General features: G+C 36.4%; 1 protein-coding gene across 1 annotated transcript in view; it reads left to right on the top strand.

Annotated features, from left to right (window-relative positions):
- The window catches only part of NME8 (NME/NM23 family member 8), a gene marked incomplete at its 5' end in the record, with an annotated part of 84,317 nt that extends 66,507 nt beyond the window's left edge, over window positions 1-17,810 (top strand). The window contains 4 exons of the mRNA XM_079150394.1: window positions 1,946-2,097; window positions 9,601-9,745; window positions 11,578-11,816; window positions 17,673-17,810. Of these exons, the coding sequence (XP_079006520.1) occupies window positions 1,946-2,097; window positions 9,601-9,745; window positions 11,578-11,815 (535 nt within the window). The 3' untranslated portion in view covers window position 11,816; window positions 17,673-17,810. The remainder of the gene's footprint in view (window positions 1-1,945; window positions 2,098-9,600; window positions 9,746-11,577; window positions 11,817-17,672) is intronic.
- Window positions 17,811-18,536: the final 726 nt, after the last annotated feature.

Genomic DNA, 18,536 nt, shown 5'->3' on the forward strand with positions numbered 1-18,536 from the left:
CTTCGTACTTGGCATGTAACTGAGAGAAACAAAGAGAATTACAATCCACTTGAATTATTCACACTGACTTCAAAGTAGAATTTAACTCAGGAGAAGAAAGGCTTTTCTTTCCCATATACATGAATAAAGATGCTCCATAGGGCACAGCAAACTTGACCTACATGTTGACACAATAAGTAATGGTGCCTATGAAGCATCACTTAAAAGTGAAGTGCTTTCTCTGGGGTAGGATATAATTGAATCTTACTTCTCCTACATGGACACATTTTACCACTTGATCAGCCTTACTCAGTTCCAGTTACTGCAAAGATAATAGAGATTGATCACTCTGTTCATGGTGTGAGCAAAGAGCATAGAACCTCTCAATAACCCGTACCATAGAATACAAGGCATGGTGCCAGAGAAAAACTCCTGTCATCACAAGGCTTATGCCCACAGGCAAACAGGTCTAGACCTGTGGTTCTAAGGATGGAGGTTACGCATCAGTACAGAGACCTGTATGTTAAGCACAGATACTCAGTGACTGCCCCCTCTCTAGCTCTCTATCACTATGATATGAAAATTCCTTAAGTTCTTGACCACTATTTTTGTTTGGTCTCTCCATTTCCAGTTTCCTTGGCTCTGCTGAGATTTCATGGGCTACTTTAGAAATAACTCTTGGAGAGAGCTCTGCCCCTTTCCTTCATTTGGTCATCAGATTCTTTTCTCTGTACTGGTCACTTGCAACCTCATCCTCACCCTTTCTTCCCTCTAGTCCATCCTTCTGTAACTTCTACCCCTACACACTCTTTTTTCCAATGATCATGGTTAATGCCTGAACAGTGGGGCTCACAATGTTTCTGTCATTCATTGTAGAAATTCCCACCCCTGGCAATCATAGGCAATCAAGTGACTCGGAAGAGAATTATCTTCAAACTAGAGGTGTGGGAATAGCCAAGGACCATGTGGCATGGTCAAGCAGATATGGCAAAAGGGAAACCGACTGGGTCACTGAAACCAAAACAACAAAAAGTTCTTAAAGAAAGCCAATTCTCAGTGATGTAAAGAAGACACACATCATTCTGAGCATGAAAGGATGTTGCAGAGCTGAATTTTATTGGATTAGCTACTCAGGACTGATTTTTTTAAGGGCAGAAATTTAAATGGGCTGAAAGGGTCTCTTTTACTGAACTATGCATTAATCAAGAGACAGATAAAAACGACAGCTGACAAAACCAAGAAACAATAATTGATTTATGAAATCCACAATCTTCCTTAGGAACGGAAGCAAAAGCAGAATAAATGCTTTAACCCAACATGGATTTTCCAGTGCTCTTGGCATCACACAGTCTCTTTCTACAAAGCCGTGCTATCTGCTCCTCTTTTATTGCAAAGCTTACTCACTTGGAGGATTCTGTTACAGTATCTCCTGGGTTCAATGTTCATAATTTGTTATCTTTGGCATAGAGTCAAATGCCATCTACTACTTGATAATATTTCCTGGAGAAGAGTGGAAGAAATATTAAGAGTTCAGTGTGCACCATGTATTTCAAACCATCATTTGATTGCATCCTCAAAACCACCTTCTAAAAGTTTTGAGACAACTAAGCACAGAGTAGTTTACTTACTGCCCAGTATCCCATAGTTAAAAGATAATGCAACCAAGGTTCTACAGGATCTGGGTTTTTTCACTAGGCAGAGTATCTATTACTTCTTTCATAGTTATCTGGCGATGTCCATTACCATGATGATTTAAATGACCACCTCCTTTCTTCCTATTGACTGTTACCTCTTTGAAAGGAGGTAGCATGGCCCATGCCACTATGTAATGACTTCCTTTGTCAGAGTACCTAGGTCCAGATGTGTTGCTGTTGCTTGATAACTTTTGAACAACTTATATAAATAGTATTAAATCATGTGGCATTATTATATTCATTTTTTTAAACCCGACTTCTTTTTTTAAAAGTTTATGTGCACAGTTTGCAATGGACAGATTACCTGTCAACCAGTTATATGGAAGTGATTCAAAAGAAATTGCTGAAAGAGAAATACAGTATTTCTTTCCTCTTCAGAACACTTTAGCAGTGATTAAGCCTCATGTAACACATGAACAAAGAGGTAAGTGTTTTCAAATAAAAGTGAATGCATGCATTTTTCTTCCAGAGTTTTTGAAAAATGTCTAACTATAGAAAAGTTAAAAGAATAATGCAATAATTGTCCATCTCCCTTCATCTAGATTCAGCAATCCACTTTGTCATGTTTACTTGTGCACTTGCTCATGATCTCAGCTCTGTATTTTGCTCTTTTTCTCCTTTCTTCTCCCTCATTCTTCTCTCTCTCTCTATTGTAGTAAAAAATTATACTGAACTGGAGGTATAGTTCAGTGATAAATCATGTATTTAGGATATGTGAGGCCCTGGGTTTGATCCCCAGCCCCAAAACAACAAACAAAAAACAACAAAAATATTTGTTGAAGTTCATTTCAGAGTTGACGTAAATGATGATTTTTCTCTCCATATATATATTCACATGGGAGATGACAGTAAGAGTATTCCTAATATTGAGCTATATTTTCATTCCTTATACATCTCACCTAGTCATGATGCATTTTCAGATATGCTTTTGTGCTCTATTTGCTTACATTTCATTTGGTATTTTTTGCACTGAAGCATAAGTGAACTTCGTTTGTATTTTTTTGTGCAAGTTTAATCAAGTTTAGGTAACAATGGACTACTTCATAAAATGAACATTTTTTTCAGTATCATGAAAGAGTTCAAGCAGCACTGGGATTGACATATGAAGGGTTGGTATAATTTTCCTGTGAACCTTTTGACCTGTTGTTTTGCTCTATTTTATGGAAATTGATCTATTTAAACTTTCTATCTCCCTTAAAGTTAATTTCACTAAATTGAATTTTCTAGGAAATTATCCATTCCATCTGTATCAAGTTTGCTGAGTAGTTTCTTCTTATTATATTTCTTCTGTTTGAAAGATTATTTTTACCTTGCTGTTTCTTACTTCTTTGCCTTTCCAATGAGAATTTGATTTATTTACCAGTTCTCTTTTTGAACTCATTGCTTTTGGTTTTATCTTATCTTCATTATTCCCTGTCCTTCATTTCCTAGTATTTTTAAAATTCTATGTTCTTTTAGCTTTTTAAGTTAAATATTTAATTCAATCACTTTTATTCCTTTATTTTTATTGATATAAAATTTTAAGGTTATACATTTTCCTGTTCCTTTTACTAAATTATAGCCCAAGTTTCTGATGCATAGTATTTTCATTATTATTAGGTTTTTAGAAGTTTTGCAGTTTGAGTTTGTTTTCCTTTGGGTCTTCAAGTCATTTCAATAAATGAGTATACTCTTTTAAGAGTTGTTTTTAAAAAAAATTAGTCTAATGGAAGACAAATTCTATTTTTTATTAATGTCTTACTTCAGTATAATGTGATTAGAGAATTTTCCCCCTCATTTCTTTATTGTAATTGTTGTGGTTTTGTTGAACTACCATCTGGTAAATACTTATGAATCTTCTCTATTTTCATGGTGCAAAGTTTGAATACAATCCCTACCTTATTGTTTGTTTGATTCATGTTTGATTCCCTTTATTTTTTCCCAACTTAATCTGTCTTGAACTGTTGTCCATACATTAGTTACCTATGTTTAGTATGTTTCTATTTCTCCTGTAGTTCTGATTCATAATGGTGGCTGCTGATATTGAGCATTTTTTCAAAAATTTATTGGTCATTTGTATTTCTTCTTTTGAGTATTGTCTGTTTAATTTGTCCATTTTCTAATTGGGTTACATGACATAAAGTTTTTTGAGTTCCTTATGTGTTCTAGCTATTAATCCTCTGTCTGAAGAGTAGCTGGCAAAGATTTTCTTCTATTCTGAGGTTCTCTCCTCTCATTTCTAATTGTTTCTTTTGCTGTGCAGAAGCTTTTAAATTTGATGCCATTCCATTTATTAACTCTTGGCATTATTTCCTGAGCTTTGGGGGTACTATTAAGAAAGTATTGCCTGTGCCTTTATGCTGGAGTGTTGACCTTACGTTTTCTTCAAGGAGGTGCAATGTTTATGTCTAAAACCTAGTCTTTGCTCCATTTTGAGTTGATTTTCATGCAGGATGAGAGATAAGGGTTTAGTTTCATTCTTCTACATATGAATAATGAATTTTCTCAGCACCATTTGTCCATTTCTCCAAAGTGTGTTTTTGGCAACTTTTTCAAGGATCAGATGACTGCAGATGTGTGAGTTTGTCTCTGTGTCCTCTATTTTGTACCATTCGTCCATGTGTCTGTTTTTATGCCAGTACCATGCACTTTTTGATACTATAGCTTTGTAGTTTGATGGGAAGTCAGGTATTGTGATGCTTCCAGCATTCCTTTTTTGATTTATAATTGCTTTGGCTATTCTGAGTCATTTATTCTTGTAAATGAATTTTAGAACTATTTTTCTAGTTTTGTAAATGACATCATTGGTATTTTGATGGGAATTGCATTGAACCTCTTTATTGCTTTTTGTTTTATGGTCATTTTAATAATATAAATTCTGCCTGTTAATGAACATGGAAGGTCTTTCCATTTTCTGTGGTCTCTTTAAATTTCTTTCTTCAATTTTTTGTAGTTTTCATTGTAGGGGTCTTTTACCTCCTTGGTTAGATCTCTCCTATGTAATTTTTTTTTTTGAGGTTATGGTGAATGTAATTGTTTTTCTGATTTCTTTCTCAACAGATTTGTTGTTGGTATATAGGAATGCTACTGATTTTTGTATGCTGATTTTGTAATCTGCTACTCTGCCAAATTGTTTATTAGCTCTAGTAGTCTTTGGTGGAGTTGTTTTTTGATCATCTCGGTATAGGGTTATATCATCTGCAATCAGTTAATAATTGAACTTCTTCCTTTCCTATTTTTATACTTTTTATTTCCTTCTCTTGCCTAATTCCTGTGGTTAGAATTTCTAGCATTATATTAAATAAAAGTATTGAAAGTGGACATCCTTGTCTTGCCCCAGATTTTAAAGGAAAGGCTTTGAGTTTTTCCCCATTTACTATGAGGCTGGCCCTAAGGTTTTCATATATTTTCTTTATGATGTTGAGGTAGGTTCCTTTTATCTCCAATCTCTTCAGTGTTTTATCATGAATAGGTGCTAAATTTGGTTAAAGGCCTTTACTGCATCTACTGAAATAACTAAGTGCTTTTTGTCCTTAGTTCTATTTACGTGATGAATTATATTTCTTGATTTGTGTATATTAGACCATCCTTGCATCTCTGGAATAAAACCAACATGGTCATAGTGCACAATCTTCTTCTTTTTTTAAAAAAATATTTTTTAGTTGTAGGTGGACACAATACCTTTATTTTATTTTTATGTGGTGCTGAGGATCGAACTCAGGGTTTCAAGTGTGCTAGGTGAGTGCGCTATCACTGAGCCACAACCCCAACCCCAATCTTCTTAACATGTTGTTGAATATGACTTGCTAATATTTTATTATCTATTTTTGTGTATAAGTTCATCAGGGATATTCATCTATAGTTTTTTTTTTTTTTTCCTTGATGTGTCCTTATCTGGTTTTGGTATGAGTGTGATTTTGGCTTCATAGAATTAATTTGGAAGTGTTTTGTCCCTTTCTGTTTTATGGAATAATTTGAGATGCATTGGCATTAATTCTTCTTTAAATATTTGGTAAAATTTAGCTGAGAATTCATGCAGTCCTGGATTTTTCTTTGTTGGAAGACTGTTTATTATTGCTTCTATCTCATTACTAGTTATTGACCTATTTGGGTTGTCTATGTTTTCTTGATTCAGTTTTGGCATATCATATTTATCTAGAAATGTATCCATTTCTTCTAGGTTTTCCAATTTTTGGAGTATAAATTTTTAAAATTGTCCCTCATAATTCACTTGATTTCTGTGATGTCTGCATTGATTTCTCCATTTTAATCTCTAATTTTATTAATTTGGGTTTTCTCTCTTTTTCTTTTGGCTAGTTTGGTTAAGGGCTTATAAATCTTGCTTATCTTTTCAAAGAACCAACTCTTTGTTTCATTGATCTTTTGTATTTTTTTTTAATTCTCAAGTTCATTGATTTTGGATCTGACCTTAGTTATTTCCTTCCTTCTACTGCTTTTGGAATTGGTTTGTTCTTCACTTTCAAGGGCCTTGAGATGCATCATTAGATTGTTTATATGGAATCTTTCTGAATTTTATATAGGCACTCGTAGCTATAAACTTTCCTCTTAGAACTACCTTCATAGGGTTTCAGATACTTATATGTTGTATAATTTTTTAGTCTAATAATATTTTAATTTCTCCCATGATTTATGCTATCACCCATTCATCATTCCAAAGTGTATTTATTATTTGATCTCCATGTGTTTATATAGTTTTTGTAGGGTATTGTTTTGATTTCTAATTTTATTCCATTATGATCTGATAATATGCAAGGAATTATATCAACTTTTCTTGTATTTGCTCAGAGTTCCTAGGAGTGGTGTTTCAGTGTGTGGGGTTTATATCTAATTAGGCCTCAGGGGCTTTGTTGGGTAGTATCTGCCCTGGAAGGATTCAGCCAACACACTCTGAAGACCTGGCAGTTGCTGATCTCTGTCAGGGGTCTGGATCTCAGGAGCCTCCCAATTCTGCTCGTGGGGCAAGGAGTCAACCCTCCACACACTGTGCTACCCATGTGAACAGCTTTCCTCGGCTTAATCCCTGAGTGTATGCACACCCACCTCTTCGGTTGCCTGACCCACTTCATCTGATCACATGAGCTGCCAGAATCAAAGGAGAAGCCAGCTGGACCACATGTCACTTTTCTGACTTGAATGCTCCTGGGTATAATCTTCTCCGTTCCTGTTTACTTTTGTTCTGAAAGATACACCCTAGGCCACATGACAGGTGTTTGCCAGGACAGTGTGGACATGTTTGCTATGCTTTCCAGGCTCCTGCAGCAGCTGCAGTATGGCCATCTCAAGACAGTTCCCAAGTCAACTGTCCATGGCCGGTAGGGAAAGAGCACTTTTCAAGTACCAGTGCCACATTGCAATCTATGGATCAGCTAAGCTCAGGCCTCTTTTCTGATCTCAGGTTTTTCTGTACCAAATGTGTACTTCTTCCTCCTTCTGTGGTGAACTAACACCACTACAGCTGCCTCTATGGTCAATGTCTTTGCTCTAGTGTACTTTCTTATTTGTTTAGTGTACCCAAATTTCTGAGTCTCTAAAACATTCTGTCTAATATAGAGTTTTAATAAAATCCCTCTTTCACTCACCTCGCCCAGGAGCAGTACTACCAATGGTTGAATCCTGATCAATGGAGCAACTAGGAAGTCAGCCTTCTTCTAAACTGCCATCTTGAATCTCCCTTAGCTTTTTTTATTTTTTTTTTTAATGTTTGTTTTGTTTCCTTTGTTCTATTTTCTTCCTTAAGGACTTCACTGGAAATAACAGGAGATTCTCTGTAATAACTCAAATGTTCTTTACTTTTGGTATGATAAATTTTTAAAAAAAAAAAAATACATCTGTAATATTTAACTTTGTATGTGTACATACACATACACATACAGGCATATATACACACACAAGTAATAAGTTTATTTTTGCTTAACCTCTAACCTCTATATCCATTACTTTCTCTTTTATCATCTTTTTGTTCTTTATTTGATTTTCCCTCTCTTGATTAATTTCATTCCTGTTCTCTATGTCGTATATCCACTACAACTCACTTAATTTGGTCTCTATTTCTGTGATGCTTTTATCTTTTTCTTTAATTTCTTCCTTGAATGCAGTCAACTTTTTACATCTACTTTTTGCTGAACAATTTCAAAGTTATAATGCATGATGTTTTATGTTCCTACTTCTTAATTCATATTAGAGTGTTGTGTTATGGTGTTCTTTGGACTTGTTGATCTTCCGTTCCTTCCTTCCTTCCTTCCTTCCTTCCTTCCTTCCTTCCTTCCTTCCTTCCATCCTTCCTTTCTTTGCTGGGGGAAGAAAAATATTGTTAACCACAAAAATGATTGTAATCTTATCTCTTGTGGGAGTTTAGGTAAGATTTATGGTGCATAGTAGCATTTATATTGAGTATGTTGGACCCACCTGCACACTCTTCTTTATGTGATTCAGTAGAGGTTGAAGAGAGTTTGGGTTGCATTACTCAGCTTCTCAGTTCAGAAGGTTCTCTCACTTTTGTATAACAAATAGTTTTTATAATGGGTAGGCCTTGGCAGAGGGTGGATTTATGTCTCATTTTTTCAGTGTTCCCTATTTATGTAGGACATTTACCTCAGACACTTTCTTCCTCTCTGTTCATTACCAAGTACAGAAATCGACTTCTCTTTTCAAAAGTGCTGCCTTATATACTGACACCTTGAAACACTGAGTTAGTCTCTACGCACCTTGTGTTGGACCTGCTTCCAAGGCCACGCTCACCCATACCACCCTAATTCATTCTTCATACTGCAAAGAAAATTACCTTCCTGGAATATAAATTTGAATTTGGTCCTGCTTAGAGTACTTTAACAGTGACTTTCTGTTCTCAGGGGAAAGTCCAAATGTGTTCATGAGGTGCAGCTCCTCATACTCCTTCTTCTAGCTACCTCTTCTCCATCTCCAGCCGGCTTTCCATGTTTCTTTCTCTGTACCCTCTGAACTCATTGTGCACTGGTTGGCTCTGCCTGCATGTCCTGCCATTACCTATTTGCTTGGTGATCGCAGCTTACATTCTCCATAATGAACTCAAAGGTCAAATCTCTCAAAAGAAATCACTAACATCTCCAGAGAGAGTTGATGGTTTCCTCACCTACGGTTCTAGGGATCTTGCACATTATTATTTTTAATAATGACTGTCTTTTTGTGATGCATTTACAGGCTTGGCTCTCTGACCAGACAATTAACATCCAAGAAGGGTTTACATTCTATTACATTTGTTTCCATAGTGCCTTGCTTAGGGTACATCCTGGTCACCTCCCTTCTGGTAGGAAAAGTCAGCTTTCTTCAGACTTTCTGTAGGTTGTGGTTACTCTTACTTTTAACTCCAAGCTCAACTCATGTGTGTATCTTTGATAGGAAATAAAATAAAGGCGCTTCTTTCTCTCCCCCCCCCTTTTTTTTTTTTTTCCTTCATTTCCTTCTTTCTTTTTTTCTAGAAATGTCACAGTTTCTCAGTTGGTTCACCTTTGTCTCCAGAATGTAGTCCTCAACATTCAGGCTGTGATGAGATTTGAACAAGATTCAGTTTACCTCATATAGTGGTACCCTAACTCTTCAGGAGAGTTCAGATGGTCCGTCCCTTCAACACAATTCCAGGAAGAAATTCATGGGCATTTGTAGCACAGAGGTGAAAACACGTCTTCATTCTTAGCAGGCTGGCAGGGTTCCTCCTTCCCCTCTTTGATGGTTCTCTAGGATCCCAGGGGCTTTCTGAACTGAACATATACATTCATGTCTTAAAACTCTCCTGAGTAACAATTTGTGCCTTTAAAGCCCAATTTAGTTTAGCTCAGATTTGATTTCTTAATCCACAATATGCAAGTGAAACTATTATTTTCCTCTATTATTTGGATCTATGGAGCAAAAGTGGAACAATTTGCAGATGTAACCAAGTATTTGCTTCCCCTAGAGGAGATCATGAAGATCATTAAGGATGCAGGATTTGAACTGACTCAGTTGAAGGAAATGGTCCTAAGTCAAGAAGAAGCAAACAAAATTTACTACAAAATAGCAACAAGAGACTTTTATAAAGATGTATTGGCAGTATTAGCTGAGTAAGTTTCTGATATATAGTTCTTTGCATTATAAATGTAGTAAATGTTTTTTTTTTGGAAACTTTGAGAAACATAGAGAATAATTAAAAACTTTTCATCTAAACTTATTCATGAACAGATACTTTGTTAATATGTGGGGTTTTTTTTCCCATTCTCTTCTTTCTCTCCATATCTTTCTCCATCTCCCTCTTTCTGTCCCCTTCTCCCCAATTCTGTCCTTCCTTTCCTCCCTCCCTCCCTTCCTTCCTTCTTTCCTTCCTTCCTTCGTTCCTTCGTTCCTTTGTTCGTTCGTTCCTTCCTTCCTTCCTTCTTTCCTTCCTGTTTCTTTAGGTGTTTACATCATATATTATAGAGACTCTCTGTGATAAGATTCCTGCTTTGGCAGCATACTAAACCTGTGCCTGAGCTTCCTTATCTACAAAATGGGAATAACAATAGGATCCACCTCATAGGTGTGTTGGAGAGCTAAGTAATTGACGCCTTGAAAGCACTTGGAACAGTGCATGGCATATATGAAATAACTAATGAAAACTCTCCTTATTCATGTCTCTTTCTTTTGACATGTGTAGACACCTTGTCAAACTCTTCGTGTACACCTACTAGATATATATAGCTATATAAATATTATAATATTAAATATGCTGCTTTATAACATCTTTCCTTCACATGGTGGATCTGTTCTGGCAACACACAACTTCATTAGCATTCCATAAGAATTAAAGTTTAACAGTTTTTGAGTGTTCATTTAATTCCAGGCCTCCTGATAACTTACTTATACTTTATGGACTCCATGACAACTCTATGTCATAATTTACTAGAATTTCCACTTTGATTATGACAGAACAGAGGCTCAGTGCTGGATCTGTCCATAATCACAAAGCTAGGGTTTGTCTGGGTCTGACCCCAGTGAGTCTATACTCCAGTATGATGTTCCACAGAACCCCCTTTTGCATAGAGTTCATAATTATCTATTTACTTTGAGTTAAAAAAAAATTAGAGACACACCTGCACACATGCACATGCATGCACATATTTATTAAGCTTAATGGTTCAGAATGTTTTCTCAGGTTTAAATGCATATCTTCCCTTTGTAGTCTCTGAACACTTGTCAATGACTCCCATTTGTTGATGTAGAAAGACAAAATTTACAGAGTTCCAACAAAAGGTTTGCCAATATATAAGTAGAAATTAGATACAAATAATAAACCCAAACCAAGGGACTTTGAGTACCTATACCATGGCAGTTTAGAAAACAAAACTAATTTTGAATTCTGTTACAGATTCTGTTCCCTGGGAAGCAGCTGAGTTCAGGTTGTTTATTAAGGGCACCGTGTAGGAGGGGCTAGAAAGAAAGAAAAATCAAGGTACAGGGCAGACTGACAATTGCTTCTGCAACAAGATAGACTGGCCCATCTGAGCTGTTCTATGCTGGTCGGGGCTGACCAGGCCTTTGTACTCTCACATTGGTCAGTTTCTGGATGTAGTCTACCCTGGGAATGAGGGGGCCTGAGCCATGTGGCTTTCTGGAGTGGCAATTCTTGAAGGGACTAGAAGCTTAAGAACAACCGCAAATTCTAGATCAGTGAGAATGTCTCTAAGAAGCGAAATAATGAATCTTTTGACAGTCTCTAGAATTAAAATACAACATTCTTCTAGCACAAAAACCTGTTGGACTAGGGAAACATAAAAAAAGAAAACACAAAATCATACTTATTAGGGCAAAGGATAAAGAATAGCTCCCTGGATAGACCTGTGATGTTCTATTTTTAGCCATGCATGCACTTTGAACTGTTTCAAGTACTCATATCTTCCTAAAATGTTATTATTTGCAGGGGCCCATCTTTGGTCATGGTTCTGACAAAGTGGAATGCTATTGGAGACTGGAGAAGGTTGATGGGTCCAGTAGACCCAGAGGAAGCAAGACTACTGTCCCCAGAATCCATTCGAGCCAAATACGGAATAAATATTTTGAAAAATGCTGCCCATGGAGCATCTAATGCCTCTGAGGCAGCAGAGGGCATTAGTAAAATGTTTGGGGAGAGTGTTTCTGAGGACCCAGAGGAAAACTGAAGTAAGTACTATGAAGTATATACCATTTTAATTATGATTTCATTTACTTTGCTGCCAGGACTGCGCCTAAGACAAGTCTGTCATGGGAAGTTCAGAAACAAAGTACATTTACTACCAGACATGCTAGGCTGTTACTAGCAGCCTCAGAGTGCCAAAGCCAAGCTTCATAATGCCAGTGACCTGGGAAGTTTATTTGCATGTAGCCAGGCTGAGGCAGCTACTGTCAAGGGACAAGGTTGGAGACAGTGGGGTGAGTGAGCACCCATGAGTTTGTAAGCCTTGGGAGTCTCATACAGTCCCTTTCCTTCACTCTTCCCCACTTTGACTATCCTGAGTCTCATTCAGCAGCCTTAAGTATTTTGAAATGTAGAACGTACTAAGTGTGGGTGAGATATGATAATGTAACAGAATAGTAAAAATCATGAAGGAGTATTTGTTGGGTGGAGGTAACTACTTAATGTTATGTGCACCAAGTGCCCTTCTTTATCAAGTAGCATGGGCCACATGGGAGATGGAGTGTGAGATGGGTGACTTTTTCTTCAAAATTTTAGTTTTAGAGGGCAGGTTCATAAGTGTCCACCATAATGGCTGTGGCTATTGAGTTGTATATGAATGGCAGGTCTTTCTTCTGTGTAGTGCTGTCCTCCCCTGCATGGGCCAAATTGAGGTTCATCCAAAGCACTGGTGTTTTAGTCAGCTTTTTCATTGCTGTGATCAAAATATCCGACAAATTTTAGAGGAGGATAAGTTCATTTGTGGCTCATGGTTTCAGAGGTCCAATCTATAGATGGCCAGCTCCATTGCTCTGACCCCAAGGTGAGGAAGAACATTATGGCAGAAGAATGTAGTAGAGCAAAACAGCTCAGGATATCACACTATGAAGCAGAGTAAGAGTTTCACTCACCAGTGATAAAATATTAACTCCAAAGGGACACCTCCAGTGACCCATCTCTGCCAGCCACACCCTACCTGCCTTATTGTTATCACCCAATTAATCCCTATCAGGGGATTAGTGCACTGATTAAACTAAAACTCTCATAACCCAATCACTTCACTCTAAAACTTTATGCATTTTTCTCACATTTGAGCTTTTGGGGGACACCTCATATCTAAACCATAACAACTGTAAAATGGAGAAACCCTTTTATACCCACACAATTCCTTGGGAGAGAAGGGGGTATTGTTTCCTTAATATTGTAATTTAGGCTATGATTTATCCAGCTATTAGAATAATGAAAAAAGTATTTTATATGTAAAATAACATTGAGTTCTAGCAAAGTATAGTTTCTTCCATAACTATCACTCAAATAAAGACCGAGGCATGGCCACACCACCCACAAACATTCAAGTTGATAAAATATGCATCATATATCTGGCTTGAAATGTGGGTTCAGTTAATACAAAACCAGTCGAATGAAGGTTATTACCTCCAGGGAAATGCAAACCTAAGGGGATGACAAAAGACAAATGATTGTCGGCTGGGGGCTTTCAGTGGAGCTACAGTTTGTTTATAGCTTCTGTTAGCTGTGAATCTTTCTGCTAACATCTGCATGTCCCTCTCTTTTGTGTCAGGGAGAGCACATTCATTGATTTAAGGGATTTCCAATTAGTGTATAAGTAAGAGCTGAATTGGCAGGTTTATGTATCATGGGTAGGAACTGTAAAAGGTAAGGAGTGAAATAGAACTTTAGACATGGATATAGTTTTCAAAATCATAGATAAGGAGACAAGAAAGAGAATTCATTTTTTGAACAGTCATATGGATACATATATATGTGCACATACACACACACACATAAATATATACACACACATATATGTATATATATATGTATATACTTCTTCATGTTTGTATCTAAAGACATTTTGCTGGCTTGTCTTACAATACATACTCTGTCATATCACTCAGAGTGTTAGGGTTTGGGTCAGTGTTCAGTATTGCTATATGCTGGATATAATTGCAGGACTGAATATACATAGTCTTTGTGCTAAATGAACTGTAACACTCAAGAGCAAGAGACAGAAAATAAGCATGTGTTCTAGGGCTGCAGGGGATATAACCATGAATGCTTTGATCAGATGCATATAAGACATAGAAAGAAGAAGAATGAGATAGCACTAACCAGGCAGGAGGCATGGCAATGTCAATGGGAAGGATTACACAAAATTGAATCAATACAGAAACAAGAGAGTTTAGGATAGGAGGGATAACCAGATAATTCTTAGAAGACTGCACTGTACAGAGGACTTGATGATTGACTATGACCTTATCAAAGAACTGGGAAAAGATAAAGCTTCCCAATTTAAGTAGCTGAGAAAATAATCTGATCAACACTAGACAGAGGATTCAGAAGAGAAGGGCAGATTAAAAGGGACAACCTTGAGTTGTGATTTGGTCATGTTGGGTAGAGGATATCTGCATTGATCTGTTGGAATGGTGTCAGCCAAATGGTGGGAAGGCAGCTGCAAGCTCCCCTCCTTCTAGGAACATTGAAGAAATAAGAAGAAACTTTCATAAACAACTTTTTCAGAACTCTGGAAACTAAAGATCTCCAGAAACCAAGAGAATGGGTAATCAATGTAAAGGCCACTTAAAGTGTTAGGAATGCTCTGTGGCATTTTTACTTGACCTGTCTCACCTTGTCTCCAGTTGACAGTCCTAAAGATGGCAGCCTGTATTCCCAAGGTAATCCCTGACTCTCTGGTTCCAAGGAGCAGATCTCACTCACCAACAATTGTGGCATTTCCATCCCCTTTCCAGAAGCTGTATGAACAAGGCATTCCTCTCTACTTCATTCAGAAATTATTTCATGGGAAAATCATTCAGGTGGAAAAGTAATGGGCATTACTTGAAAACATTGTACAGTGACTAAAATGCTAAGTGAAATAAGCCAAACCCAAAATACCAAAGGCCAAATGTTTTCTCTGATATGCGGAAGTGAATTCACAATAAGGGGAGCGGGTAGAGGGAAGAATATATTAGGTAGAGGGGAGTGAAGGGAGCGGAAGGGGTATGGGGGAAGTATGGGGGAAGGAATGATAGTAGAGTGAAACAGACATTAGTACCTCATGTACATGTATGACTGCATGACTGATGTGATCCTATAATATGTAGAATCAGAAAAATGAGGGATTACACTTGATTTATGTATGATCTATCAAAGTGTGTAAATGCATTGTACTGTCATGTACAACTAATGAAAACAAATAAAATTTTAAAAAATTTTAAAAAGAGAGAAAAAATTTCTTTCTTCCTTCCAGAAAGTAATCTTCATTTTATTTCATGTCTGTCTGGTTGCCTTTTCTAGGTAACTCACAAGGCTGAAATCATTCAGTTTTTGTCCTTTTGTGTCTGATTTACTTCATATAGCAAAATGTTTTCTTTCTTTTGAATCTGCATAATTTTTTATTTATTTTTTATTTGTTCTTTTTAGATATACATGAGAGTATATATTAACATATTATACATATATAGAGAGTATAACTTATTCTAACGAAGATCCCATACTTGCAGTTGTACATGGAGTTTCGCTGGTCACATATTCATATATGAACATAGGAAAGTTAGATCCAATTCAGTCTACTGTTTTTTCTATTCCCATTCCTCCTCCCTTTCCTTCCTCCCTCTTTGTCTAATCCAATGAACTTCTATTCTGCCCTCCTTCTTTATTGTGTGTTAGCATGCACATATCAGAGAGAGCATTTGGCCTTTGGTTTTCTGGAATTGGCTTATTTCACTTAGCATGATAGCCTCCAACTCCATCCATTTACTGGCAAATGTCATAATTTCATTCTTCTTTATGGCTAAGTAATAGTCCATTGTGTATATATACACCACATTTTCTTTATCCATTCATCTATTGAAGAGCACCAGGGTTGGTTCTGTTAGCTTAGCGATTGTGAATTGAGATATTATAAACATTGCTGTGGCTGTGTCACTGTAGTATGCTGATTTTAAGTCCTTTGGGTATATGCCAAGGAGTGGGATAATGGGTCCAATGGTAGTTCCATTCCAAGTTTGCTGAGGAATCTCCAGTATGGAGATAGTATAGGAAAATATTTCAAGGTTCATTCACCTCATAGTACACATCAACACTTCATTCTCTTTTGTGACTGAATGATTCATTGTATGGGTGTGCCCCATTTTGTTTACCCATTCATCTGTTCACGGACATGGTTGTTACCACCTTTTTGCTATGTGAATAAATTTTCTGGGAACCTCGACATATAAATACATGTTTGAGTACTGTTTTCAGTTATCTTAAGTAGGCATCTAGGATTGGAACTCCCAGGTCAAATGATGATTCCTTCTTTAACTTTTTGAGGAACTATCAACTATTTTCTATAGCAGCCTGGTTTATATTTCTGCCAACTGTATTTCAGGCACCCATTTATCCATATCCTCACCATAGTTGCTGTTTTCCTTTTTTTCCATTTAATTCTTATATTAATATACATAATATTTTAGAGTAAACATAAGATCATGTCATCTACCAATTTTATTTTTTTCTGTCATTTTTGTTTTTTCTTTTCCAATTTATTGCATTTATTTATTTTTAGTTTATTTTTGCCTAATTGTCTTCATTAGAATTCCCAGTACTATGTTAAATAGAAGTAACAAAAGTGAAGATCCTTGTGTTTGTCATCTTTTTTTTTTTTAATTTTTAAAAATTGTATTTGTTCCAATTAGGTGAACATGACAATAGAATGCATTTATACATTTTGATAGATCATACATAAATAGAGTATAATCTCTCATTTTTCTGATTATACATATTGCAGGATTATATCAGTCATGCAGTCATACATGTACATGAGGTGATAATGTCTGTTTCACTCTACTATCATTCCTTACCCCATACCCCTTCCCCTCCCTTCACTCCCCTCTACCTAAATATGAAGTAACTCTATTCTTGATGAGAAGCGAAGTTTCTGTTTTTGGTGATGAAAAATTTTGGAAATAAATTATGGTAATAGTCTCAAACAATATATGGTAATAGTCTCAAACATTAATATAATTAATGCCACTTATTTGTACATATAAATTGTGACAATAGCAAATTTTATTTCATATATAATGTATATATATGTGTATATATATGATTAAAATGGAGAAAAATAAATAAAATAAAATAAGGAAGAATGATCCCTTAGAGAGGCACAAGAGCCCTTGCAATACTGCTCCCAAAAAAGCTCTCCAAAATGATGGAAAATTAGGTTATTCTTAGGATATTTTTAAAAGAAAGATGCATGTGACTCTGATTTCAATACTCTTAAAAGTAAGTTTTCAATAATATTCTTCAAGAGATAAAAAGAGCAAAATTTTATTTCATTATAAAATATAGCACCACTAACAATAAATCTGTCAAACTCTTCATTAGGGGTTCTTTGTTCTCAGAGTCCCTTGGACCCCCTCCACCCCTCCCAAGCTGGAGCTACTTCCCCAGTTCATGCCCTGTCCTTCCCACTCCGGCCTCTCCATGTGTCCTGTTAAGAGCTGCATCGTTAGTCTTGTTGTCTTTCTCAGCTCCTTCCAATTCACTTCTGTACCTGTGGGTCAACCAGCAGTTCTGAGTCCTTGAATCGGTGGGGTAGAATACTGTGCTTACTTACACGTTCATATTTTTTGTTGCAAAATTTTTTTCACTAACTTGTTGCTTTTTAAATCCTTGATGATTGCTTATATGCTGAACTGAATAGCATCTGGGTTTAAAATAAAAGGACCCAGCTCTTAAGCTCTGAGATTATACCACGTGTCGGGGGACTTTTGTTCAAGACTTAACTCCTAACTAACTGCTTTACAATTATCATAGAGCATTGACATGTATTTTATTAAGTGTATTCTTTCTTTTCCTAGAACTGTGAGAAGATAATGGCTAGGTTCACATCATCATATAATTGTGAGATGACTTCCTGGGAGGAATAATAAGAAAGCCATTCTTTGGAGGAAAATCTCATCTCGAGATGAAAAAATGCATGGTAATGAACACTGGCAATAAAACTTTAGCTCCCCAAATAAATCTGGATGTTTATTTTTATCCTATCTTCCAGAAAGGACTTAAGGTGGCTTATAATATATAAATGTGCTGGGCAAAATCACTCGGAAGGAACATGGAATAGGGGGTAGAAGAGAAGAGCACAGATCAAATGAAGGCTAAAGTGGAGTTACATGCAAAATGCATACTGCAAAGCCCTAGGATAGATTTAGAAATTGCTCAAAATTTGGCTCTAAACTTGCCAGCAGAAAATTCTGAGAAGATGTCATGTAGATAGAGATTTACATAATTTGCAATCTCACTACAGGATCATGATGGCAAGATGATGAAAATATCTCCAGGAATAGGAAAAAAATCAGAGTTTTTATTATTCTCGCTTTTTCCCCTCTGGAAACGTAGTCTGAATGTTTCTTGTAGTGGTACACTCCTATGCTTATACGCACTTCCCAGTATGCTAGCTAGGACAGCTGGGACAGCCTCCTTTTCATTCCACTCAAGAGAACAAGTAAGTGAAGGTGATGTTGTAGGATTAACATCCCAGCCTAACTTCTAAACCCTAATATTAATAAAATTGAGATACAGACTCTAACCATCTAACGTTAGTAATAGATCACTCCATGCATTTTTTAAAAAGTCAAATCAATCATTGGCTTCCTTTGAATTATGCAGAGAAGTAAGCATAGCAAAAATCTCACCTTCTTAATTTCCTTCACCTCTCTGCCTCC

Source organism: Sciurus vulgaris (genome assembly GCF_902686455.1).
Source record: "Sciurus vulgaris genome assembly, chromosome: 8".
NCBI classification, from domain to species: domain Eukaryota; kingdom Metazoa; phylum Chordata; class Mammalia; order Rodentia; family Sciuridae; genus Sciurus; species Sciurus vulgaris.